The 26,632-nt window shown below is 52.6% G+C and overlaps 1 protein-coding gene across 2 annotated transcripts; it reads right to left on the reverse strand.

Moving 5' to 3' along the window:
• Positions 1-2: 2 nt before the first annotated feature.
• On the reverse strand, positions 3-26,327 carry MAL (mal, T cell differentiation protein (MAL blood group)). 2 transcript variants are annotated; one of them, XM_060654354.3, is made up of 4 exons: positions 25,963-26,243; positions 6,594-6,761; positions 5,004-5,129; positions 3-618 (listed from the first exon to the last, which is right to left on the reverse strand). In XM_060654354.3, exons 1-4 carry the CDS (start codon positions 26,053-26,055, stop codon positions 544-546), a joined length of 462 nt encoding a protein of 153 aa, XP_060510337.1. In that variant the 5' UTR covers positions 26,056-26,243; the 3' UTR covers positions 3-543. The 2 variants fall into 2 exon arrangements, with proteins under 2 accessions (XP_060510337.1, XP_060510348.1); XM_060654365.3 differs by lacking the exons at positions 5,004-5,129; positions 6,594-6,761 and having other exon boundaries at positions 25,963-26,327.
• Positions 26,328-26,632: the final 305 nt, after the last annotated feature.

Below are 26,632 nucleotides of genomic sequence, written 5' to 3' on the forward strand. Positions count from 1 at the left end.
TATCGAACATAAAGGCACTTTATAAAGCATTTCAAAGGTTTATCATCTTCCACCGTGGACATCTGCACATATTTGTTGGGTGAGTTTTACTCCCCATGACAGGTAGACTATCCATGAAGACTTGGAAGGATGCCGGGGGTGGGGGTGGGGGGGTGGGGGGGGGTTGGGGGGCGGGAACTCAAAGAGGCTTGTGGAAAATTCCAAAAGACAGTTCAAAAGATCCGGTCCGGGAGTCAGCAGGGGATCTTTGTTTTGTGGTCACACTCCCCATTTTCCCACCTCCACATCCCCCTTTCCCAAATAGGAAATGATTCTAGAAAGACAGCTCGTAGTTGGAGGTCAAACGTGGCAAGCCCCCAACCCTGACATGAAGGCATGTAGGAGAGTAAACATAACACCCACAAGAAACAGAGCGTTGCTTTTGCTTGTTTGTTTGTTTTCTTCTTTCCAGCATCGAGAGTGTTTCTGCGTCGAAAATGTTACGCTGGAAGGCGGGCTGATCAGTTAACACCGTCTGGGGTCTGCGGCAAAAGTTCTGCTGCTTTACGAAGACTTCCATCTGATTAAAGAAAACACCGCATGGACCACGTACAGCAGAGTGGCCACGTAGGAGAACACCTGAAACCAAGATACATGGCCATTAATGGGAGTGCATGGGGAGAGGGCGACGCGTGGGCCATTGACACTGAGCCAGGCGCTGACATGGCGCTTGGGAGTGACACACTGGAAGGGTGCGGGCCGCCGCTGCTTCCTATCATTCCCGCAGATATCCTTTCCTGCCGAGCCCAGATGTGGCCCCAGAATGCTTTCAGCACAGGTCTCCAAGTGACCTATCAGCCCACTGGGTTTGGGGCTGCAAGGTCAATTATCTGTCATCACACGTCATCATGCTGGTGCCACCCAATTGGAAATGGGGGCCCTCAGAGACCCCTCAAATGATACCACCCTTCATGGGAAGCTTCCTTCCGCCACACCTGTGAGGTCAGAATCCACCAGCTGACTCCACTGGCCTTGGCTAAGAGACTATGAGCACCTGGGTTTGCTGGCTCTGGTTAAGGTCTGGATGCTGTCTGGTCATCCTCAGACTCCTGCGAGAATGTTATTCCAGGAATCTTAATTTCACGAGCATGAGCAAGGGTGCCAGGCTCATAGGAAGTAAGGAACCGGGACGGGGAGGAGGGACTGAGGCTTCTGCAAAAAGGAGGGGGCTTACTGAGAAAGCTTCTGGAAAGATCCCGTCAGTGTGTTGGCACTGGGAACAAAGGCCCTGGAAATGGGGCAAACGGTCACTTTGTCCCTGTCAAGGCCCTGACTTGTGATGTTCACATGGGCCCCACCTATTCCTATCACCCTACTCTGGGTGGCTGGCCTCCCTGAAGGCTTGCCTGCCCCCAAGTAAAATATCTGCACCTGGTTTTGTGACCTTGGGTGTTGGGGTCAAGAGTTTCCAACCCAGGCACAACATCAGGGCAGCTACGGTTCCGTGACTCTTGAAAATGCCCATAAACACCAGCGGTCATCATGCCTGCTCTCTCCCTGCCTCCACACATGGGCGAACTCCTCACCCTCATTGGCCAGAGGCAATGAGTAAGCCGAGTTACTTAATAACCAATATAAGGGAACTCATCCGGGAACCCTTAACTACCATCTGAGAGGCGCGGTTGTACCTGAGTGAGCAGCACCCCCAAAAAACACCTCTCCCTGTCAGATGGGAGCAGCTGACGGATGCGAGAGCCCTGAACAGAAGCACCTCAGCTGTCCCCAGCAGTGACAGCAAACAGGCACTTATTTTCCAAGTGAGGTCAAGCAATGGCACACTGGGGACACTGAGAGCCAGGGACGTGAAGGCATATACTTAGGCCTTCAGAAACGCCTCTCCCTAAATGGCTGCCATTATTATTCCCGCTTTCTGCAGAAGTTTCTAGCTGCCCTCAGTGAATTCCCACCAATCCCAGGGATCCCTCTGGCACAGACTCTCTGCTGCCTGCAAAGGAAAGAGGGAGAAGCTTAGCTTTCGAGACGGGTCCGACTAAGTATCATAGAGAGGGGCGAGAGGCAGGCCAGATGCTCTCAAAGGCCAGGAATGTGCGGGAGAAGGTCTTGAGGTGCCTCCCCATTCCCGGGCTGGCTACCCCCAGGAGGGCGTGTTGTGGTTGGGCAGGATCTCCCCTGTGCACTCATACAACTGATATTTTGAATAGAAAGATGTGACTTTACATTGAACCGGGCTTATACATCCCCTTCGGCCCAGTGCATCGGCCGGCTGGCAACATTTTGATTCTTGATTCTGGCACTCTCGACTTTGCCTGGGCACGCCCATGTAGATCTCATTCAACTAACAAAAATGGGGGGGGGGGGGGAGACACGATCACTTGTGGCGTGGACAAATAGATGCCGGTGTAGCCACCAGTGGAATGATATACAGCAGTGGGAATAAACACTCTAGTCTCCACCCAAAAATGTAGATGAGCTTCACAAATCTGAGGTTGAAAGAAGGAAGCCAGACATAAAAGAATACACACTGTGTAACTCCATTTACATGAAGTTCAAAGGCAGGCAAAACTGAACTAGGCAGCTAGAAATCAGGATGGCGGTAATCTTTTGTTTGGGTGCACGGTGATAGCAGCAGCAGGACAGGAGGATTCTGGGAGCTATTTATGATGTCCTATATCTCAGTTTGGATGCTTGTTACACAGAAGAGTTCACTTCATGGAAATTCATCACTTGGGACACTTGTATCTCACTTCTCTGGATGTACGTTGCATTTAGGAAGGAGGAAAAAGAGAAAAGTTGGAATACAGTAGATCACAGTGGTTCTCAACTAGAGATCTGTCCAGTGGGCAGAGGCAGTAATTCACCCTATCTGGGTCGTTCCGTCACGTGCTGACCCACTAGCCATGTTCCATGCACATTTCACTATTATCTGCAATAATTTTATGGAAATTGTCAAACGCCTTGCCGCTCATGTCTGTTTGGAGAGAAGGCCTCTGGGGTTGGGATAGGGGGAGGGATGAGGCTGTCTAAGGTGACAGGAAATGAAAGAGAGTCATTTGAAGGATAACAGAGGAAGCAGGTTACCAGTCTCCCAAGGGAAGGAAAAATAGCCAAGGTGGTTCCTGGCTGTGTTACTATTTAGAAAGCAGCCATCTTGGGAGATGAGCCAATATGGGAGACATTCCCACACTGGGGGATGGCTGAAAGGGTGCCAGGGACCATACAGTGGCCATGTTTCTGGAACTGGAGAGTAGGCTGGGAGCTTAAGGGGAACATGTGGCTTCCCTGGGACAAGGGACCCGTAGACAAGGTTTTCAGTAACTTTCCTCCAGACCCCACCCTCTGGAAGCAGGAGGAACACCTTCACCAAACCCCTTCCTAGAGCCCAACAGTGCCCGTCCCTGTGGGTTTTCTCTCACCCTCTACTCTACTCTTTCCAAAAAGTGGGGACAGTACAGTTTTGGTACCCGGAGCTGGCATCTTGTGATCTATCGTCACATTTGACCTCAGGATTTGTATGATTCACAGGTCGACCTCTAGAAATCTGAGGAGTGCGACTTCCTGAAGCTTCTTCCCTATTTTTTACACCTCACTCACGGCTAGAAATACACCTGATATCGCGAGTTTGCATGCTGGTGGGAGCCCACACATGCAGAACTCTGGAAAGAGGTTTTATGAATCAAAACATTCTCCTCCTCTCTGTCGTTCCGATTCATCCCATTAAGAAGAAAATCCATTAAGAAGAAAATTGGTGGACCTCGAAGTCCACCAATGGGTCTGGTCCCACAGTTGGAGAACGCTTCTTTTAGAGCTCAGAGGCCCGCGTGCAGCCTGCACCCTGGCCACACACAGCTGGCACCCCCATTTGTTCTGCTGACGGGGTGAATGAGGCTCAAGCCCCCGGGCCACCCATTGCTTGCTGTGAGGCTTTGGAGGAAGGTGTTCGATATGTCTGTAGTCCTGAGGGAGTCGGACAGGAATTACCGTCTCATTTCACAGATGAGCAAGCTGAGGCACTTGCTCAAGAAAGTGGTGGAGGCCTGAGCTCTGGCCCCTCCTCCTCCAGCAGGTTCTCAGAGCTGCTAGGCAGGAGGCATCATCGGGAAGAGCTGAAGTCCTAACTGCGGCGACAAACACCCACAGCTGGGGGGTCTGGACACGCTGCACCCAGAAAGGCTTCTCCACAGCCTCAGTTCCAGAGCCAGGGCTTGGGGAGACACTGGCTACTCCATTTTCCATCCCTGACCTCGCTGCTTCCCCGAGCCTGACTGTGCTTTGAGGGAGAGCCAGGAGACACAAGTAGCCAAACTCACTGCTCCAAACAGGTGCTAAGAGTGTGGATGGGGGAGCCTGGGTGGCTCAGTCGGTCAAGCATCCAACTCTTGACTTCAGCTCTGGTCGCGATCTCACGGTTCTTGAGTTTGAGCCCCACACTGGGCTCTGTGCTGACAGTGAGGAGCCTGCTTGGGATTCTCGGTCTCCTCTCTCTCCGCCCCTCACCTGCTCATTCTCTCTCTCTCTCTCTCTCTCTCAAAAATAAATAAAAACTTAAAAAAAAAAAAAGTGGTCACCTGCCCTGGACACCAATAATTTCTGGCCACCTTGGAGCAAGGTATCCATGTTCTTGGTGTTCTAGTTCTGCATCTGTGAAATGGGTATAGTAAGCGCACCTACACCCTAGTGTTATCGTGAGAGTTAAATCAGATCGTTTATGGAGAGCTCAGACAGTGCCTGGTGCTCACGGTCATGTCCCTTTTGCAAAGGCATGGACTCCTAGGCCAGCCCAGGCCTGGGCAGCGCAGCACTGAGCAGAGAGGGCCAAGGGGAGTCTTGGACACATGCCCTCCCTTCTCCAGGGCTTCGTTTCTTCAGGAATAAGGGGAAGGTTTCATTCCTTCGAAAGTCAGTGAGCTAGGAAACAGAGGGGAGGGCCCAAACAGCCTTCTGCCGACCCTCCATCGGTGGGCGGTGGGAACAGGGAACGGGGGCAAATTGCCTAGGGGACTCACCACAGCAGAGATGTTTTCATGGTAGTGTTTGTAGGTGTAGCCCTCCTGCATCCCGATGGTGGCCAAAGCTTCCAGGACAGAGGCGCTGAGGTAAAACAGGGCAGCGACACAGTGGTAGGCTGCATCCTGCAGGGTCGGGAAAGGCCATCAGAGAGATGGGCAGCTGTGGTCCCAGCAGGGCGTGGCTACCAGCCTTGTCCCCTCCTGGCGAGGCTCAGGTCCCGCCCTCATCTTCTGCTACTTCCTTTGGGAAGGAAGGGCCTGCCCTCCCAGACCCCTGCCCCATCCCCCCATTACCATAGCCCAGCCCCCTCCTCACAGAGCTGGTTTCATCTCACTGGTTTGGGGGCCAGAGTCAGGACTTAAGGGAGAAGGCACGCTGCCTTCCCTTGGCTGCCTTCCCTTGACGCAGGATCAAGTAAGAGGTGGGGGCAGGGAGGGGCAGCCTGGGATCTAACAGGTAGAAATTGGCTCTGGCGCTGAGAAGTGTCATATGTGGTCCAGTCTCAGTTTAGATATGCCCTCGGTGACCAGTGCAGGGTGAGAGGCCCAGGCCATTTCCACTGTGGTTTTGTCTTGTTATTGTCAGTTTTTTTTTTGGGGGGGGAGGGGGGTGGGGGAGCTCCGGGAATGTTTAAAAGCAAGAAAAGGGGCGCCTGGGTGGCGCAGTCGGTTAAGCGTCCGACTTCAGCCAGGTCACGATCTTGCGGTCTGTGAGTTCGAGCCCCGCGTCAGGCATCTGGGCTGGCTGATGGCTCGGAGCCTGGAGCCTGTTTCCGATTCTGTGTCTCCCTCTCTCTGCCCCTCCCCCATTCATGCTCTGTCTCTCTCTGTCCCAAAAATAAATAGAAAAAAAAAAAAAAAATAAAAGCAAGAAAATACAAAGAGGGGGTTTTGAGTAGCTGGCATTTGGAGGTGATTTCGAAAAGTCTCCGTAGGAGGCCTTTTGAGAGTAAAGGCCTGGCCAAGTGGCCCTGCCCTCTTCCATGGTAAGTAATGGCCAGGTGTCCCATGCATACATTTTACACCCCCCTCGTGGGCCTTAAGGCAGAATTTACGCAGTATTATGTCCACGGGCCATCCCTTCCCCCCACCCCCCAAGCCCCTCCTTGGGGACCCTGCTTTAGAAGGTCATCACTGGACACTGGCCAGTAAGCCTGGCCTCACACAGGGCAGCCAAGGCCAGCCTCCAGGACCCTGTCCACCCCCAAGATGGAAACCAGCCCTCCTGGACGTTGGGAGATGCCAGCAGGCACCTGGCAGGTGCAGGTGGCATGGGGAGGGGTGGTTGGGCTGCTGGTTATCCATGAAAAAGGCAGTCATGCAGGAGAAAGCAGAGCAGGCCCAGTGGGAATTGGGCAGCGGCAATCCAGCTCTGCTTCACCTTCTCCTGACCTCCTGGCTGTGGGGAGCCCCCAGAGAGCTGCTGGGGAGAGCTCAGAGCCGAAGGGCTGGCCAGCTGAGCCTTGGAACGTGGCTAGGAGACATCTATGGGCAGCCTCACCTAGCACTGGAAAAGCCAGCTTGCCAGGGGAGAGGGTCCAGCACCCACCCACCCACCCACATCAGCCATTCCGGGCTGGGACTCACCAGGGTGACCCAGGAAGTCTCCCCGCCGTGGGCACCAACTATGTACAGGATGAGCAGGGCTGTGGTGGCCATGAAGCAGAACACAGACACAAACATCACCCAGCCCTGGACCAGGGGGATGGGCACCAGGGACGAAGCAATGAGGATCCACACGAGGCCCCCAAAGACCTGCAGAGGGAGGGAGGACAGGGGTGAATAACAGAGCAGGAGAGCCCATACCCAGGAAGGGCCAGACCTACAGGTCACACTGGGGCATTAGGGGCAGCAGAACAGGAAGGAGGCAGAGAATGGCAGTGGGCATTTTCCTCACCAAAAGTGACTCTTTCTTCCCCCTCAAGGCTCTAGCCTGCACTGACCCAGTCTTCCCAAGCCCCTGCTTGCCTGCCTTTGTCACGCCTGTTTTAAATACAGTTTCAATTTTTTATTTGACAAAAACGTCTATCACACTCACATGCCAGGCACTGCCCCGAGCACTTGGCAAATATGAACTCAGTTCATTCTCACAACCCTATGAACAAGGTACCGACCCATTTGTCAGATGGAGAAACTGAGGCACGTGGACGCCAGGTAATTTGTCATCCCAGGAAAGGGCTTACGTCATCCAGTATTATCATTATTCTGAGGTGACATCCTAGATTAAATCCTAGTATTTTGACATTGAAATATTGTTTCTTTTACAAAAGGTTAGCGACCAGCAGATTCTGTTGGTCTTTACTTGGCAAAATAGATCGATCACGTTATGTCATAAGCATAATTTTTTAATTTGTCCCCTTCGATCCCCAAGCCCAGGAAGTGTTCTGATTACTAGGGTCAGGGCTGGAGTGGAGAGTCTCTTCAGGTGGCCTAGGACGGGCATGGGAGAAATGTTTCCCTGCCGTTATCCGGAAGACGCCCCTGTTGATGTCTGAGGGCTCAGTGAGTCCCATGTTTTCAAAGAGGTTCGTAAGGACAGTGTAGGGGTCCCGGCTCCCCGGGGACAAAGGCCCACAAATCCAAGCTGGGACCTTCCATACTTCTTTCATCCCCAGGAAGTCAGCCTCGTCCACTGTCCCTCACCCACATAAGGCTGGGACGCAGGCGGAGGGGGCTCTGTAGTCAAAGGTCTCCAGGGTGCTTCGAGCATCCGGGGCTGTGGACGGGCTGCCCTCCTAGTCCTATGTCCCCTGCCTTGTGAACTCAAACAGTACCTTGATTCCATCTCCTGTACCTGCTGCCCACCTGCTATGTAAGAGACCACTGTCCCTGTAGGTGTTCTCTGAGCCTCTCAGCTGAGAAGCATCAGGAGAGAATCACATTTGAGTAGATAAGTCAGAGCAATGAAGAATCTGGAGTTATCAAAACCGAGCTGGGCCTAATGAATCAGATATGGGCATCTCTGACCAGAAAACCTCCTCTACTGTGGAATCCGAGGGTGCCTGAAGGCCCCGGCAGAAGCAGTGGGACACATTTTACAACTTGAAGTCATTGGAGCAAACAGAGAAATACAGCAGGTAAATAAAAATCCTTAGACCACTGTAACATAAGATGTGTGTGTGTGTGTGTGTGTGTGTGTGTGTGTGTGTGTAGATTTCATCCAGAGTTGCCTTTAAGATCACACAGATTGCTTGGCCTTTTCCATAATGGGCCCTGACAAAGGGACATGAACACGCCGGTGGCTGAGAACTTGGATGTAGGAGGCCCAATTGTGGCATGGAAAAGTGGGAGAACTCGGCACGCCTGTGTGGAGGGCAGAGGCAAGGGCCTGGGATGCTCCTCTCCTGACCGTCCAAGGTGGACCAATCTCAGTTAGTTCCCTGTTCATATGGTCTCAGGGAGCCCTGCCCTTCTCCTTTGCAGTGCCCAGCACAAAACAGGTGCACTTGTGACAATGTGGCACTATCCCCGACCATGTGATGGAGGGGGTGAGGTCCCCCTTGCTCACGGCTAACTCCCAGGTGTGGGACACCTTCCCAGCTGTACCTCAGTGTCTGAGTTAGTTCACTTGCCTTCAGGGTCTCCGGTCAGATATATGGGTAAACTGGAACGATTTATGCACCAATCCCAAAGGGACAGTTTGCATTGCATGTGGAGGGGAGAGCGCCGTGTCAGGGAATCCTGTGGGGGACTCGGTGCCTCAGAGGTGCTTGTGGGTGGCCAGTGGACATGGTTGTGAGGAACACTGAATGTCACATCAGGAAATGAGTCTTTTTCTTCCTTCCTTTCTTTCTTTTTTCTCTTTCTTTCTTTCTTTCTTTTTCTTCCTTCCTTCCTTCCTTTCTTTTTAATATTTATTTCTTTTTTTGACAGAGAGACAGAGAAAGAGAGAGAGAGAGACAGAGCTCGAGGAGGGGAGGGGCAGAGACAGAGGGAGACACAGAATCTGAAGCAGGCTCCAGGCTCTGAGCTGTCAGCACAGAGCCCAACGCGGGTCTCGAACTCACAAACCGTGAGATCATGACCTGAGCCGTAGGACGCTTAACCAACTGAGCCACCCAGGCGCCCCAGTGATTCTCTTTTTCACTCTCTTTGGTTTTTCTAAGGCAAGAAGGGCTTCGAGTTGAGCCAGGGGTCTGGAGCTCCCCAAGAGCGTGGACTCCAGGAACGGGTAGGCAAAGGTGAACTGGGTAATGATGCTGTTTTTATTTTTAAGGTAATGACACAGTTATTTCGGACACAATTAACTGTAAAAAACATATGAGGTAAGCTGATGCACAGGTGGTCCTGGAAATGGCAAAATCTGAGAAGATGACTCTCAGACTGGTCTGCAGGCTCATGTAACTTAACCTCTTTCAGCTAGGTGTCTCCCTGTGTGGCTTGGCAGGGGGTGGGAATCGACGTCAGAGTGAAGCCACCGCATTGAGTGCCTGCCTCGGAGTCCTGAGTACGCACCAGGTAGCTTGGATGCTGAGCTTCTGGCACCCAATGCCAATGCAGAGGGAAGCTTTAAGGTAATCCAGACACTTGACCTGCTTTTGGCTCTCTCTCTCTTCTCTCCCTCTCGCAGGTTCCTGGAGCCCACGGTAAGAATACCTGTCCATAGGAGCAAAGCCCACCCTGGGTTCAATCCCAGCCCCTGCCCCTTGGTAGACCTCGGGACCCTGTCCTGCCTTTGGGTGTACTACCTTGCAAAGATCCTTTTAAAAATTATGCTTTTTCTTTCTTTCTTTTTTTTTAATCTTTATTTTGAGGGAGAGACAGAGTGTGAGCAGGGGAGGAGCCGAGGGGAAGGAGACACAGAATCAGAAGCAGGCTCCAGGCCCCGAGCTGTCAGCACAGAGCCCGATGTGGGGCTCAAACCCACAAACTGTGAGATCCTGACCTGAGCTGAAGTCGGTCGCTCAACCGACTGAGCCACCCAGGCGCCCCTATGCTTTTTATTTCTTTGTGTGGTTTATCTATAGCAGTAAGTTTCATAGTAACATGGTGGGAAGCAATTCTCTTTTAGACAGCTTTAAGGAGATATAATTCACATACTATACAATTCACCCATTTAAAGCGTACAATTCAATGGTTTGGGGATATACACAGACATGTACAGCCATCCTCCCCAGACCAATTTTAGGGCATTTTCATCACCTCAAAAGAAACCCTGTAGGGGTGCCTGGGTGGCTCAGTCGGTTAAGTGTCCAACTTTCGATTTTGGCTCAGGGGATGATCTCACGGTTCATGACATTGAGCCCCACGCGGGGCTCTTGCGTTGACAGTGTGGAGCCTGCCTGGGATTCTTTCTCTCTCTCTCTCTCTCTCTCTCTCTCTCTGTCCCTTCCCCGCTCTCTCTCAAAAATAAATAAACATTAAAAAAAAAAAAAAAAAGGAAAAAGAAACCCTGTGCCCTTTAGCTATTGCTTCCTTCCCTCCCTCTCATCCCTAAGAGGCCACTGATCTACTTCCTGCCTCTGTAGATTTCCCTATTCTCAACTTTCACATGAGTTGAATCATATAATAAAAGATGGGCTTTTGCAACTGGCTTCTTTCCTTTAGCATAATGTCTTTCAAGGCGAGCAATGCTCTCTCAAGGGCACCTTTAGAAAATGTCTCCACCATCACAGCACGTCCCACGGGCCCGTTCTGACCCCCACCATTTGGGGGTGAATGAATGTGAATGTGTCCCATTTCTCTGGAGCCTCCAAGCCGCAAACAGCTGAGGAAGCACTGATTCGCAGGGAGGTTCCTAAAGCAAGCATGCGGCGGTCCTGCCTGTCCCTGGAATGTATTTTAAGTCACACATCATGTGAAGGTAAGATCCTCACAGCACGGATGAAGTGATTAGAACCCGGGGGGGGGGGGCAGGGGGGGCAGAAGACTGGTAGGGGCCTGTCCTGCACCCCTCACAGCCCTGCCCCTTGGGGTACCCGGGGCGCGGTGGGGGGGGGGTGAGAAAGGTGGGGCCGCAGCTGCAGGAAGGGGCCACAGGCTGGGAGGGGTGGGGGGGGAGGCAGAACAATCGCGAGGACAGGAGGGGTAAGTGGAAAAAGATGAGGAGGGGTAAGTGGAAAAAGATGAGGCTGAGCCGAGGAGGGTGTCTATTCCCAGCGGCACGTCTGTGGAAACGGGCTCCACTCTCACGAGAAGAAGTCCGTTGCGGGGGCCCGTGGGAAGCCAACAGCTGCGCATGCGTGGAGGCTCCTCTCGGCGGCCAAGGCCAGCGCCCCGCAGCGCCCGCACCCTGCACCCTGCACCCCGCCGCGTTTGCTCCGCCAGAGGCTCGCTCGCTCGCTCGCGCTGATGGGGCGCTCCTCCCAAGCCGCTGGCGGAGGCCGCAGCAGGAGCCAGTCTCTTGGGCCTCGGCTTCCTTGTCTGCAAATGGCAGTTTGCCGCTGTGTCTCCCCACTGCAGGCTGGGGCACACTGGCCGGCACTGCGGGTGTGAGTGCGAAGCTTCTGGCGCTGTGCCCAGCCGCAGCGGGGGTGAGACACTGCTCACCCCGGAGGCCAACAGCCCTCAGAGACAGAGGCGGAGGCAGCCAGTTTACAGTGCAGGGTGGCAGCCAGCCCTGAGTGGGCAAAGCGGCTTGGACTGGTGCAGGGCCTCAATCGAGTCTTGCAGGGGGAAGTAGACTAGCTGGTTAACTGGGCCTAAGGGTCAACAAGGAGTGGCTTTCTGGAGGGAGGAAAGATTATAATATAATATAATATAACATAATATAATATAATATAAGTAATAAATATATAATATTATATAATATAAGTAATATATAATATAATATAAATATATAATATAATATAAATAATAAATATATAATATAAATATATAATATAATATAGTATAAATAATAAATATATAATATAATATAATATAATATAATATAATATAATATAATATTAATATGCCAAGTCCAGAGAATGCTGAAGCAGCAGTGAGGGCTTCAGAAAACCAGGGAGCTGGGCATAAGGTAGGCAATGAGAGGGGAGAGTGGCTGGAGATGGGGCTCAAGAGGGGGTGAGGCTCAAGACAGAACTGATTGCCAGGCCAGGGTGAAGGCCTTTAAGGCCCCATTGCGTGGAAAGCTGGGGTTCAGTGTGAATCATGGGGCAAAGCCAGTGCCCGCCCCACTTCACCTACTAAGTGTGCAGAGAGCAAACAGAGAGAACAAGCAGAGCACCCACACCCGGGGAGATAAGGCATCCTGGGCAGGGAGCAGTCCACCCCATCCTGGCCTCAGGACCCCACTGGCCAAATATTTGTCAAGAGAAAGGGGTAGGTGAGGGTTCAAGCATTTCCCTTTGTAAAGAAAACTCCAAGCAGCTCCCAGCTCCCAGCTCCCAATGCCGAGAAGCAGTCATTTTGAAACACAAGTGGAGGCATGACCCCAGTTTCCATTCGTCTCTGTCAACAGGCTGGACTTCCCACCACCCTCCGCCTACACCCAGGTCACCGTCTTCCATAACTGAGATGGTGCAGCTGGCTAAGGTGGTGGCAGAAAACGGTCTCTAAGTTGGGCGGCCCGGGAGTCATCTGCATTGAGCTCTCTCTGTGGGGTCCCGATCCCCATGTTGGAAAATGGGGGTGGGTCTGGGCTAACGCACACGGTTTGCAATCCTCACTCTACACGAGAATTGCCTGGGACAACCTGAAAACACAGTAATGCCCAGGGTTTGACTCTCAAGTGGAGAGAAGGAGAGTTATAGCACATGGAACAGACGTCCCAGGCTGTTTGCCAAAAGCCTTAGAACACATTTCCACAACACAAGCCGTTAGATTATGTTCTGGTAATTCCTATCAAACAGAATACCAGCTGGCTCCTGTCTCCAGTGCCCAGCTCGGCTGTCCCGTGGTGCCAGTGGAGACACCTCTCCAGTTCCTGACTGGGCTCTGGGAGCCCAGGGGCAAAGCTCCCTTACCTCCCCTCTCCTCAAGCTTCAATCCCTGTCTTGCCTTGAATATGAGATTAGCTGGTCCTTGGGTGTCAGGCAGATGTATCTGTGAATGGGAATGCGCTGGAGATCTGAGGCCCCTACCCCTGCTGTTTCCGGACTGGAAACCGCCTGTTTTTAATTCAGTCCAGTTTTAGATGCTGAGCAGGGTCGAGGTTCCCTAAGAACCAGGGGTGATATAAAAAACCAGACCAAAAAACTTCAAAGACTTAAACGAGTTTATAAATCGTGGCCTGCCCAATCCAATGATTTTTGTGGAAAAAAATTTCCTCAGGAGACAGTCTTCAGGGGAGCTCTTGTGTAAACTCAGAGAAGCTTCTCAATTTTTCTTTCGGAATTAATCCACAGGATTAGCAGGCTAGCATGGTTAAGGGTGTAGACTTCAGAGACTGAGTTACCAAGTTTCAGTCTCAGCTCTGCCACTTTACAACGGGATGGCCTGTTGTCTCTGGGCAAGTTACTTAACCTCTCTGTTCCCTACTTGAAAAAATAGTGATAACAACAGCGCCCACCTCATGGGATCGGGGTGAAATGGGGTTATGTCTGTGGAGTGCCTGAAAGATGGTAGGCAGTCTGAGCGCTCGCTGTCTCAACTGCCATATGATGAGGCAAAGCCTCGTCTGTCACCATGTGAAAATTCCAGTGGGTCTAGGATCTCAACATGCACAATTATCCACTCCAAACCCTCCTGGGACCCAGAATTTAATAATAACTTCAGAGGTGCCTGGGGTAGCTCAGTCAGTTGAGCATCTGACTCTTGATTTCTGCTCAGGTCATGATCCCAGGGTCGTGGGATCGAGCCCTATGTCGGGCTCAGTGCTGAATGTGGAGCTTGCTCGGGATCCGTCTCTCTTGCCCTCTGCCCCTCTTGTGCACTCTCTCTCTCTCTCTCGCACAAGTAAAAATAAAATAAAATAACTTCAAAACCATTAAAAAGAGAAAAACTGGTGATCTTCTAGAAATCTGAAGTTGAGAAAAATGTGTCTGCCTTTGTGGAAGGAAACACAAAGGACATTAAAATATGAGAGAGCCTTCCTTCAAACAATGAGCCTTGGTTCCAAAGGGGGGGAAAGGAATCCTCCAGCACATTCTTGAGATTCGTGTGGTGTTTCCATTGCTTGACCAGGGATGAAAGAGTTCTGCATCCACCATTGTGCAGTGTTTCTGCTGCACAACTGGGATAACCGAAGTCAACTCAGAAGAATTGCTCAAATTCTCTGGATATTTTTCTGGATATTTTGCTTTGTCAGGGTCTTCACCAGCAGACGCTTTTCCAGTAACAAGTCAAGGCGTGAACTAAAGAGGACTTCCCATTCAGGGCTTTCCACATACACACATACGCCTTGGGGCCCCGCATCGGAATTCCCAATGGCTCTGAGGGCATGGTGTGTGTGCCCTGAAGGCACATCTGAACAGGAGTTTGTAATTCAAACTCTTTTATTTATTTATTTATTTTTTCAACGTTTTTAATTTATTTTTGGGACAGAGAGAGACAGAGCATGAACGGGGGAGGGGCAGAGAGAGAGGGAGACACAGAATCGGAAACAGTCTCCAGGCTCCAAGCCATCAGCCCAGAGCCCGACACGGGGCTCGAACTCATGGACCGCGAGATCATGACCTGGCTGAAGTCGGACGCTTAACCGACTGCGCCACCCAGGCGCCCCCGTAATTCAAACTCTTGAGGAGGAGAGGAAACTTATTACCGAACACAGACTGTGCACCTAACACTAAGCTGTCTTACCACTTTGGTCAGGCGGTCACAAATCATCTCCCCAGGAAGGCAAAGGAAAGATGGCCACACCAGAGGAGACGGGTCCCAGCTGCTGTGAGCTCCGAGCACTTTGGCCAACAGGCCGGAAAGTAACCTCAGTTTGTGTTTCTGGAAAGGTCCATACTCGACTGGACTATTTCAGTAGTCAGGGGTTATTGCAATGCCAGACAGACATGTTGTGTAGGTGGTCTGACCAGTACAGTAACTGTGCTGGAGGAGAGACTCAACCAGCTCTAGGGTTGGGTGGCTAAAAAGATTCATCATTCTGTGAGTTAGAGCAGAGGGTATTTGTGTGTGTGTGTGTGTGTGTGTGTGTGTGTGTGTGTGCATGCGGGTGTGAGTGTGTGTACAGGTTGGTTATGGATGAGCTGTTGGAGAGCAGGGGAGTGGCAGCAAGGGGAAGTCAAGGGGACAGAAGCACCAGGTGGTAGGAGAGTGCGCAGAGGGAGGCCAGAGGGAAAGACCAAAACCCCAAGACCCTGAAGCCTTTCCCATACTTCCCTTGGCTCCTCAGAAAACAGGTCTGAGAGGAAGACGGGGGGACTCTTTTCCTATGGAGACAAGATGGCCAGAGGCACACATGTGGGGCTTATGCCAGCTTCTCTGGTTCTCGTGTGAGCCCCACCTGCCTGGTGGAGAGGAACTCGGCTCCCAGCAAGTCGAAGGAAAAGCTCCCTTCGCTTGCTCCCTTGCTCACCCACTCATTTATTTGTTCATTCACGCATGTAACAGATGCTGAGTGCCCCTGACCGTGGCCAGTAAGCACCGAGGCAGGTACACCTACGGAGGTAGACCTTATCCAAAGACATGCACTAAAAACAGAGTCCATCCCTCCCTTCCAGTCTTGCTGCCAGGCTCCACTGGAGCGGCTCTGGTCCGCCAGGGGCAGAGTCAGGTCCTGGTAAAAGTATCGGGACCCCAGTGAGGGTGACCAGCTCAACACCTCTGCCTGGGAGAGGGATAGAGCCCAGCAATTTGAACAGATCCCTTATTCTTACCCTATAAGGAGGTGTCTGGGGGGAGGGATCAGAAAGTTTTCCATGTGCAGACCCCTGCCCCCCTCTGTCAACTGTCAAGGCAGCTTATGGGGAAGCTGACCTCTGAGGCTACTCCCAAGGCAAACACTGGGAGTGGTGTTGAGGCCACCTGACTCAGTTTACTAGTGCAAGTTGCTGTGCCCTCCTGGCCCCTTCATCAGCAGGCTCATCCTTCCAGAGGGACACATCGTGCCATTATCCCTCCCAACGCAGGCTTAGATGGTGTCCTTTTGTCTAATCTGGAGGTAAGGCCAGGACTCAGGGGGCCTGGAGTCGGTTTGTGAAGAGGGAGATAGAGACTTGAGATTCAAGGGGATGGGGGTGAGTTCAGGTCTGCCGTCGACATTAACATGGTGGGTGTGGACTGAGAAAAGGCCCCTGTCCAGGCCTTCGGTCCCACTTCTCTCAAGTCCCGGGGAGATCTCTTCCACAGTACCCATTACCCCTGTACTTCAGGCACTGGCCACTGCTCACTGATTAATGCTACCTCCTTCCCTATGCGGAGGACAGTCACTCATTCCTGAATGAATGAAAAGTTCTCTTGGGTCCACAAAGCTAGGGGCTTTCAGATAAGCTTGTCCTCATGTGAACGGAAAAGTTTCCTAACCACACCTACACCCAGGGGCTTTACCCAGCGGGATAAACAGAAGCTAGGAGATTCCATGAAAAGTACCAGCAAGCTACCTGTAAAAGAGCAGCAAATCCATGCCAACTACTAGACCAGACGGGAGTGGCTTCAGTGCAAGAAAAACAAAAGGAACTAATGGGAATCACCAAGGAGGATAGCAATTTGGTGAGCCACTGAATAAAGCAGGTGTGGATTATGCAGGGCAGGGAGAAGGAACCGGCCACCTACAGGGCCCGGGGCTTCTTTTCAGGGTCCTGGGGGTTCTTTCTTGGGAATCGGTGGTAACTGTCAGTTTCACCTTCCATCTCCCCTTGGGAATGGGTGGTAACTGTCAGTTTCACCTTCCATCTGCCCTTGGGAATGGGTGGTAACTGTCAGTTTCACCTTCCATCTGTCCTTGACTCCTCTTGTGATTCATAAATATTAGCCAGGTGGGAGGCGAGAAGTTAGCCCCTGTCCTACCAATGCAGGCTAACGACAAATGCTTCGGGGTGCACAGTTTGTGCTGGGAACATGGCCGGACTTAGGGTCCAGGCGGGAGACGTACCCTAAGCAATGGCCTGCAATACAGGTGCCATATGGCAGGATCGGGGTGCTCTCAGGGTGGGCACCCCTGGTGGAGGTATGAGGAAAGCCCAGGCCTGAAGGATAGAGGACTTAGTCCCACCATGCCATCTGCACTAAAGGAAGACCTCGAATGGAGACCAGTGGAGGACTACGGGCTGGTTCTGGAAAGAGTCCTAGGACACAAAAGCAAGGTGGAATCCTTCCTGCCAGTCCCCTCCACCCACCTGTGCTCGGCTTATCACCAGCCACAGGGCAGGATGGAGGCTTGGGGAGGTGAGGGCACACTTTTGTGCCAGAGGCTGCCCTCTTCCTGAACCAATACCCTTCCAAATGGTGATACACTGACACTGAAGACAAATCATTTTTGGAAGGCTTAATTCCAGGCTCACTGGTAATTGGCTCCTTCCCCTTGGGCAGACGCAGCAATGTGTGTGGCACTGAGAAGTCACAAAGCTGGCACCAAGCTGGCAGGGTGGTACATGAGAGAGGCTTAAGATATCCCCCGCCTCTGAGGCAGAAGGCAGGGCAGGACTGCCGGGGCCTCCCGTCCCCCGGGCCACCCCATCAGGCTGGCCAGGGGCAGCTCTGAGCAGGGGAGCCAGAAATAATCACGCTGCTAGGAGGGCCCTACAGAGGGTGGTGTCTATGCAGTACTTGATGACCCCAGAGACACGGCAAGTGGGCCCTCAACAGCCCCACCCACTTCCAAATCTCACGCACCCTCTGCCTCTACACTGCCCGAGAAGGGCATCGAAGGCAAAAGGTGGCGTGGGATGGGTCTTATGGTCCCCACCGTGCAGTTATTTCAGCAGGGATTGGCTAGTTGCTCTCAGAGCAGGTGTTTGAGTCATTAGAAAATTAATAAGAGTTGTACTTAATAGCTATTCAGCAGTTACTACGTGCATCATGTTATCTTAAGAGCTTTGTGCATAACACTCCTCACATCAATCCTTGAGGTAGGTGCTGTTATATCCCCATTTTACTGATGCAGAAACTGAGGCGCAGTCACAGGCTCACATCCCCACAGCTGCTGAGTACCAGCTCTGACAGGCTGGCTGGGGAGCCTAGGGCAGTAACCCAAGCCCACCCACAAGCAGGTCACCATGAAATCCCACCCACCCACCGTGTCTAGGATCCCTTTGGAAATAGCCGGGAGAACAGCAACAGAATGATAGGAGACTAGCCCATTAGCCTTCACCCTGCTCCCTCCCAGCTGCCCTGGGTCCAGAGAGAATTGCAAAGGAGGTGGCTTCTGGAAGCAGGCTTCCCCTCCCCCACTCCTCCGCCTGCTCAATGGGCTCTGTTCTTTCAGAGGAAAAGAATACCAAGGTTTGTGTTTAAGACCAAAAAACAAGCAAAAGGTCAGAACGCTGAAGGACATCACTCTCTTCTGCAGGCACAGGCCTGTGGTTCTCATCCCCGGGTCCATCAACAGGATGTTTGTCATGACCTGCACACCCCCCCCCCCCGACCCCTACTAACAGGTACAACCATGCCAGCTTTCACTTCCTTCCCCATTTGCTCCATTCCTGGACTGTCTACCTGCGCCCCGCCCCCCTCGCCCCTCAAAGCCTGGATTCTGGCTTCTCTTTAGGCCTTCTTCAAAGCTGGATCCAGGAGTTTTAGGGATATCCTTCTCCTCTCTCCCCCCTTCCCCTCTTCCTGCCCCTTCTCTCCCAGCCCAACTGCATTATTCTAACAGGAATCCGGGGCTATGGTGTGGAATTTCAGGTCAGCTGAGCCTGGCCGTGCCTCTTCCCACTGCCCGTGCATATCAATGTGTGATGGCTCACGACAAGGCTTTTCTTTTAGCTCCTACATATTTTTCTCAGGCCTTAGGGAGTTGTTTTGCCCCGATGTGGGCAGAACATTAGCTATTAATGAGGTGGGAGTGGTAGAGAGCCTGGGGCTAAGCATGGCGGAAAACCAATGCCCGTACATGACCCTGGAAAATAATCATGCGGCTGGTGTCCAGCAGGAGCCAACTAGGAGCTAAACCTTTCCACCAGAATGTAGAAGGTAAGTCGAGGCCCCACAATGCAGAGAGTACCAGGAACCTGCTCCAGGACCCCAGGAATAATCTGAAGCCTGTGAGGGGTCAGTCTATACTTGTCCATGGCATTAGTGCTTTAGGGTCTAGGGGCGTCGCTCATTCACTCACTCACTCACTCGCTCACTGTCCTCACATCCATCAGCACCGCAAGAGAACACCTGCTGGAATATTTTAGTGCCCCTCTCTGGTGGCCTTTGGTCCAAACCACTATGTCCACTATGTCCAGGGACCGCAACTTGAGAGCCCAGAAGGAAGCCCCAGACAGGCTTGTGTTGGGGGTGGAGGTGGGGCTCAACGATGAGTCCATTAGGACTTAGCCCCCTAGCCCGATGCAGATCTCCTCCACTGGCTGGCCCCATCCCACCTCAAGGCAGGCCCCGTGTGGTCCAATCCCCAGCGCCCTGCCCCACCCACAGCCCTTCCCTGAGGATGTGCCTAAGCCCAGAGCAAAGCCAAGCCATTCCAAAGGCTGTGCAGAACCGGCTTAGGCTGGCAGCACAAGGCACTCCCCCCGCCCCCCCCCCCCCCCCCCCCCCCCCCCCCCCCCCCCGCACACAACCTTTGCAGGGCACGGCAGGTGTAGGTGCAAATAGTCAGCCTTTGTCCCTGGCCCACCTTGAGTGACCCGGTGAGAGCTCTCCCTCTCCCCTGCAGTGGCGTCTGGGATCCTCCCACTCTCTCCCGAAAGCACTCAGAGAGAGAGGATGCCTCACATCACTCTGGGTATGACCCCATCTGCATCAAGCTGGGGAACGACCTATAGAAAGCAACCTTTTTCAGCGTAGCGTGGTTGTGATGGCATATGCGTGACCACGTGGGGGCTGAGCCCCATCATCACGCTAGGCAGTTTCCAGAGAACAGCTCAAAGTCACTTTCTCCTGATCAAAGCAGTCCTCTGGTCCTCTGGTTCTTGAAAAACCAGAAAAGTCACTTCTCAACTCCAAGAACAAACCCCTCTACCTATAATTCTTCCCCTCCCTGTAGAGAGGAGGAAAGGAGAAAAGCAATATCCTTACCCACTTCTAAATAGCTACAGAGAGGGGCCCCCAACGCAAAACAAGGACACAGGGCCAGGCTCAGTGGGCACAGCCAGTGAAGGCCACGCTCAGCCGTTGTCCTGAGCTGGCCAGCAGGGTCAGCCCCCACTGCCTGGTGACTATAGAAGAGGTCCCTGCCTGGGGCAGCAGGGAACTTTCCACAGGAGCATAGGGGGTGCCTGCCTTGAACCGAGGAGAATATTTAGGGCACCTGGCTCCCTGCCCCAGCCTCTCACTGAGAACTGTCTCCCCTACCCTGTCCTTAACGTGAAAACATCGAGGGGGTGGGCTGGCTTACCGACTGCCCCTCCAAACCTTGCTGAATCAATGGCTTATGAAATGCATATTCTTGGGCCCAGCCTCGACCTAGTGACCCAGATCCTTCAGGATGTATTTGTGACAAGCAGACCCAGGGGCTGTGAGCTCCCCAGTGGCTCTGAGCTGCCCCTTCACTCTCTGGGGGAGAGAAGAGAAGAAGGGAACCAGGCCTGCCCAGGGCTGCCAGATGGACAGGGCCGCCCTTTCACGATGCTTTCTGCTGCAGGCAAAACTTCCTCGTGGGTGTTTGGGTGAACGCAGAAACCTGGATGTGACTTGCTGTCACTACAAGAAGTGCCACCCTGGAGACTGAGTTACCAGGGTAAGCTGCGCACCCCCCTCCCCACCCCCCCCACCTCCCAGTCCAGCTCGCCCAGCCTCAGTCTCCTCCCAGCTCCGACAAATTAGGTTTCTGTGATTCTACATCTCTTATCTCCTGTGAGTGCTCATGCTGTCTTCTCCACGTAACCAGAAGGTGGACCACCCACCAGAAAACTGCTTTCCCATCCTGCTCCCACCCCACCCGCACCGCCCAATCCCGGCTCTGTAGGGCCGCTGTTCCCAGGCAGGTGAAAATCTAGGGCAGGTCTCCGGACTTGTCTGGTCACTCTCAAATAATGAAAGTCCCCAGTCACTTTGGGTCAGGGAAACGGCCTCATTTTACTGTGTCCGGTTCACTGGAAGAATCACAATGACAAGCCCCACCCGCGTGCCCCACCCCACAAGGTGCACCCCAGGAGCGGTGGCTCTCAGCAGTTGACCCTACTTGTCTGCGCTCCCCAAGTCTCTCTTCATTCCCAGCCATTCTGTCAGCAGTTTCTCCTCTTTTATAGGCTGGGGAGGAGGGAGCCGAGTTAAAGGTTTCATAACCTGTTTTCTGGCATTTCCTTTACAAGTTCTGAAAGGGCGGGGAGGGGGGGCGGCTGTTATCTCTCCTGGCACTTTGTAAGAGAAGTTTCCTCCGGCCCTGGCCAGAGCTGAGACAAAAAGCATCCTATGTTAACCTTTGTTCTGTGAATGGTGGACCAAGTGTCACCAAGGCCCTGGCTTAGAAGAGAAGAGGAGGAAGAGGAAACAGCCTGCGGTCCCCAGAGGAAAAAATCCTCCTTGGGTGGGGACAGGGGATCAGGCCAGAAGCAAAGCCCTGGGTTTGCTCCCGTGTTGGGAGAGGGGACGTCCCACCCCGAGCCTGCCCATAAGGGGGACACCAGTGTCCCTGTGGCATACAACAGCCGTACGGCCAGTGTGACTCTGATGGTGCTTGGCGCTCGGACAGGCGGGGTCCCGCCACCTAGCTGGATCTGCCTTCCACTTCCTGCGACGACCCTGCAGCGTTCAGAGGTCTGGGATGGGGGTGCTGGGCCAGGGTAAGGTTGCCATACACCCCCACCAGTGCCTCGCCGGAGCCACCTCCCTTCCCTGTCCCTGTGGGCAGTTTCCTTGCCTTGGGAGGGGGGGTGGGGCTCCACCCTGTTCGCTTCGGACGCTGGCATCTGTGACTCCCAAGCTATTGGGAGGTCAGGCGTGGGCGTGTGAACTATGACTAATCAATTCAAAGGACTACAGATTTTATACATACCCAAGCATTTCACACCCACTGGGTTCGCTGAAAATTACAAATTCTGATGTTATCAAGTGTGGCACGGATGAGGAACAATGGGGGCTTGTTTAGCTCCAAACTTGTACAATTTGGGGCCCTTCTTTATTAAAGAATACAAAATAAGGCAGGGTCTTGGAAGGGACCTGAGCTTAATTATGCTTCATCAGCCTCCAGGTCCCTCTGCTTCTGGAGTATGGAAACTGGAATTACCCTTTTTGGACAGGGATGCGGTGACATCTGGGGAAACAAAAGAGGTGCATTCCCTATGAACCAGGAGGTCAAACCCTCCCTTTGGGAAGAAATCCCCAGCAGGTAACTAAAGAGGCACATACAAGAATGTTCTTGGCAATGCAACGGCAGAAAGCAACAAATTGAAAATAGCAAAATGTCCATGAACAGCAGACGGGATAAACAGTATCAACCTGTGTAAGCCTCAAAACAACTTTGTATGAAAAGCCTGCTGCAGTGGGATAGGTAATGTGTGTGTGTGTGTGTGTGTGTGTGTGTGTGTTGCTATTTTCATAAAGTGAAAACTTAAAATAATGCCATGTGTAATCTGCCCATAGTTAGGTATGCAGTGAAGGTCTAAATAAACCCTGCTCCGGGGTAATGAACACTACTCCATTTAGCCTCGAGATTGCCCCAAGGATGGAGGGAAGAGAAGATAATGGTGGAGTTTCCAGTGGGCGTGGTGCCATCTGAAAAGCTTTATTTCCCTCATACTAAAAGAAAATAAAGCCAACTATTAAGATTTGACAAAGTGGAATGATAATTATATGGGTGCCGTTCCTGTAATATGAAATATTTCTTGACGTTTGTTTCTTAAAAAATTTAAGTCTACATAACATAAAGTCAACCATTTTAATATATATATATATATATATATATATATATATATATTAATTAATTTATTGTTTTTGACAGCGAGAGAGACAGAGCATGAGCAGGGGAGGGGCAGAGAGAGGGGGAGACACAGAATCCAAAGCAGGCTCCAGGCTCTGAGCTGTCAGCACAGAGCCCGACGCGGGGCTCAAACCTGTGAACCTTGAAATCAAGACCTGAGCCACATGAAGTCAGACCCCCAACCGACAGGTGCCCCCAAATTACCCATTTTAAATTGACCAGTTCAGTGGCATTTAATATACTCACGTTGTGCAACCACCCCCTCTAACTTCAAAACATTTTCACCACCACAAAAGGAAACCTGGCCCCTTAACCCTGTCATCTCAGTCCCTGGAAAACCACCAGTTTGTGCTCTGTCTCTATGGGTTTACCTATTCTGGATATTTATATAAATGGAAGCATACGTGACCTTTCCTGTCTGGCTTCTTTTACTTAGCGCAGTGTTTTCAAAGTTGATCACCTTTGTAGTATGTATCAGTATTTTTTGTTCCATTCTATGGTTGAATAATACTCTACTGTATGGATATATCACAATTTGTCTCTCCAGCCATTGCACTGGGGCTGTTTCCACCTGTTGGTTATTGTGAACAGTGCTGCTAAGAACATGCGTGTACGTGTACCTGTTCAGGTCCCAGCTTTTAATTATCTTGGTTAAAAACCTAGGCATGGAATTGCTGGGTCAAATGGTAATTTTTTTTTTTTTTTTCACGAACTACCAAACTGTTTTCCAGAAGCAGATGAGCCATGTTACATTTCCATCAGCAACGTGTGAGGGTTCTAATTTCCTCACATCCTGGCCAGCACTTGCTATTTCCTTTTTTCTTTTTTAATAATAATCACCATAATTTCATGTGAAATTGTACCTCATTGTGGTTTTTATCTCATTTTCCTAATAATGAATGATGCTGAGCATCTTTCCACGCGCCCCTTGGCCGTTTGTACAGCTTCTCCGGAGGAATGCCTATTCAAGTTTGTTGCACATTTTCTAACTGGGTTGTGTGTCTTTTTGGATAGAGGTTGAGAGAGACCACTGAGGCACCCTCAGTCTCTCAGGAAGTTGGGGGGAAAGGAGGGAGGTGAGGGAGCAGGGCAAGGGTTGAGGAGAAAAAAAAAATCACTTCTCAGACAGCCGAGAGGAAAGTTCCAAGCAGGAAAGAATTATTTCTTCCAGAAGCCCCTACTATGTCAGGTCACAAAACCGCCCCGGGAGGAGTAAATTTCCACTAATCCATGGTTCGGAGATTTCCCACCTCCAGCCTTCCACTTTCACTTGGTGGGTTTTGGCAGTGGGGTATCCTCCTGTCCCCATCCAGCAGATCGCCCTGTTTGGCTCTGCCTGGCTGGGCGGTTCCTACCCTCGGGAGCACTCCTTCCCCTAAGCTGTGATACCAAGAGGAGGCATTGGGAGGCTTGTCCCCTCGGTGAGGCCAGCACCCCTCCGCCCCCACCTGCCACCCCCTGCGGCCACCTGAGCCCATTCTTGTCAGGGCGGCAGGAGGATGGGGCCCCAGTCTTCTGCCTGGAGCTCAAGTAACACACTCGTTCCTGATTCTTGTTTTAGTGTTCCTCGAAGGGCTACAAAGGCAGAGTCAGCCACTCATGAGGGCAATGTAAGAGACACTAAGGAGACCTTTTGCTGCTTAAAAATCTCTCTTGCCCCATCACACCTCAGCATCAGCCCTCATCTCTTTTGGTTATGAAACTCCTGCCTTTGTAAAGAGTAGCCTCTGAAGGAACCACCCAATACTTATTCCCAAGCCGCAGGTCTATATGCTCTTTTCAGAAATCCAGCGTTCGGCAAGCACAGGCTGACTGCTGAGGAGAAGCACTCAGATGAGCCATCTGGAAAAAGAATGTTCCAGTGGATGCAAGCCCCTCCCCTCTGGGCCTATCCGAAAATTGTAGGTAGGGCTGGGCTTAGTGGTGTCCAGAGTTCCTTCTAGATGTCACTTCCTTGATTCTGGCCAGCTCCAGGTTTTGAAGTCATTCTGGATACATCCAGGTTTGGGCTCAACCCAAGTCACACAACTGCAAGGATACGGTGCCCCAGGGAACCTCAGCCCCCTTGGCCCTTTCCTCCACCATCTCCACGGAGACCAGAACCTGCTCCCTTTGCTGTTCACACCCTCCTGCCTCCAATCAGACAGAAGCCGGGGTCCCCTTTATTTTTACACAGTCAGGTGTGGGCAGTTTCTTTTTCGACCAACTTTCCGGGCGGCCACTTCTGAGTTTGGGGTGCAGGGAAGGAGTCTCTGTGACCTCAACGCACCACACCCACAGAGTAAACACCATGCCCTCTCCCAGGTAAGGGGCCGCAGCCCCTGCGGAGGTTAGGCTGAGGGCGGTCGGAACTTCCCCACAGGGTGATCACTTTACCAGAAGCCTAGAGTAGGAAGCGCTCTCCGAAGCCGCCGGCGGCAGAGGCTGTGCGGCTCGGGCTTAAGGAACGGCCAGCCGCGGGTGCAGCGGGGTTCCCGCTGCTCAAGGTCAGCCGAGGCACAGGACCGCTCAAGGCCAGTCCCTCTCTCTTCCCCCCACCCGTCGCGCAGGGCAGAACGACTGCAGCGGAGCAAACCACGCCTGTTTATTTCCCCGATCAAAGTTGTGGCAAGTACGGTCACTCGCCAGAAACTTTCAAAAGCCAGAAGAGAATAATCCAGATTCTGCCCCTCCTACGACACCAACCCAATCTCCAAACCTCGGTTGGTAACACGTACTCGGGTTTCTTTTGATTTTTTTTTTTTTTTTTAACGAAATCCTAACCCTGGGAAAAGCTGGACGCTTCTACAAGGACGTCGCCCTCCAGGAAGGGCATACTCGGCGCGGCACCTGTGAAGCGGTTTGGGAGCGCAGCTCTGGAACGGGCGCGCTACAAGTGGACCCGGGGCCTGTTTCCAACATCTGACCCATCCTGGGAATTTGGTTTTTCCACCGAGGTCCTGGGGACTGTTTACCCCATTGCCCTTATCTAGAGGGGGTCAAACGACTGGAAGGTGGGAAGAGAGAGACTTTTTCCTCGCTACCCAGGTGCTCCGGGGACCCGCGCAGCCACCACCATTCCGCCCCTTCCCTAGCACAGGCGCGGGCGCGCCGGCGACTCACAAACTCTAAGATGAAGAGCAGGTCCGGGAAGGTGGTGAAGACCGCGAAGCCGCTGGGCAGGGTACTGCCACCCGACGCCGCTGCGGGGGCCATGCCGGCGTGCTGGCGTCGGCCTCGGGTCTGGACGCGCGCGGCTCCGGCTTTGCACTGACCGCTAGCTCGCTCTGCGGAACCCAGTGGCCCGGGCGCCCCCGCGCGCGGGTTAAGAGTAGGGAGCCCGGGGTCGAAAAGGGAGGAGCCCTGGTCACCGCCCGCCCCGTCCCCGCCCAGGTCCCCGGTGCGCGCCGCGGGCGCCGCCCTGCCCCACCTGGAGAGCGCGCAGCGGGCGTGCGGAGCTGGAGGCGGGAGCCTGACTCCTGCGACCCACTCCGGCGCCACCTCCCACCCGGAGGGGGACAGAGCCACTTTGGCGAGGCGCTTTGCACGCTTTGCACGTGGTCACCATCCCTTGAGAAAAACAACCGTCAATAACTAGACCCTGCAAACTTCCCATTGTGACACCCCTAGGGCCACCTCTGCTTTACCTGTTCTTAAGTTGGTGTCCTTCATCTAAACTCTGGGCGCGTTGATACGCGCGACCTTCACGTTCAGGCTCAAGGTGGGAAGAGTAACCCTCGGCAGCAGGCTGGCGGTCTGCAGGGGCCTCGAGACCAGCTCTCCCACCCACCCC

This window comes from Panthera onca, chromosome A3 (assembly GCF_046562875.1).
Source record: "Panthera onca isolate mPanOnc1 chromosome A3, mPanOnc1 haplotype 2, whole genome shotgun sequence".
Classification (NCBI taxonomy): Eukaryota; Metazoa; Chordata; class Mammalia; order Carnivora; family Felidae; genus Panthera; species Panthera onca.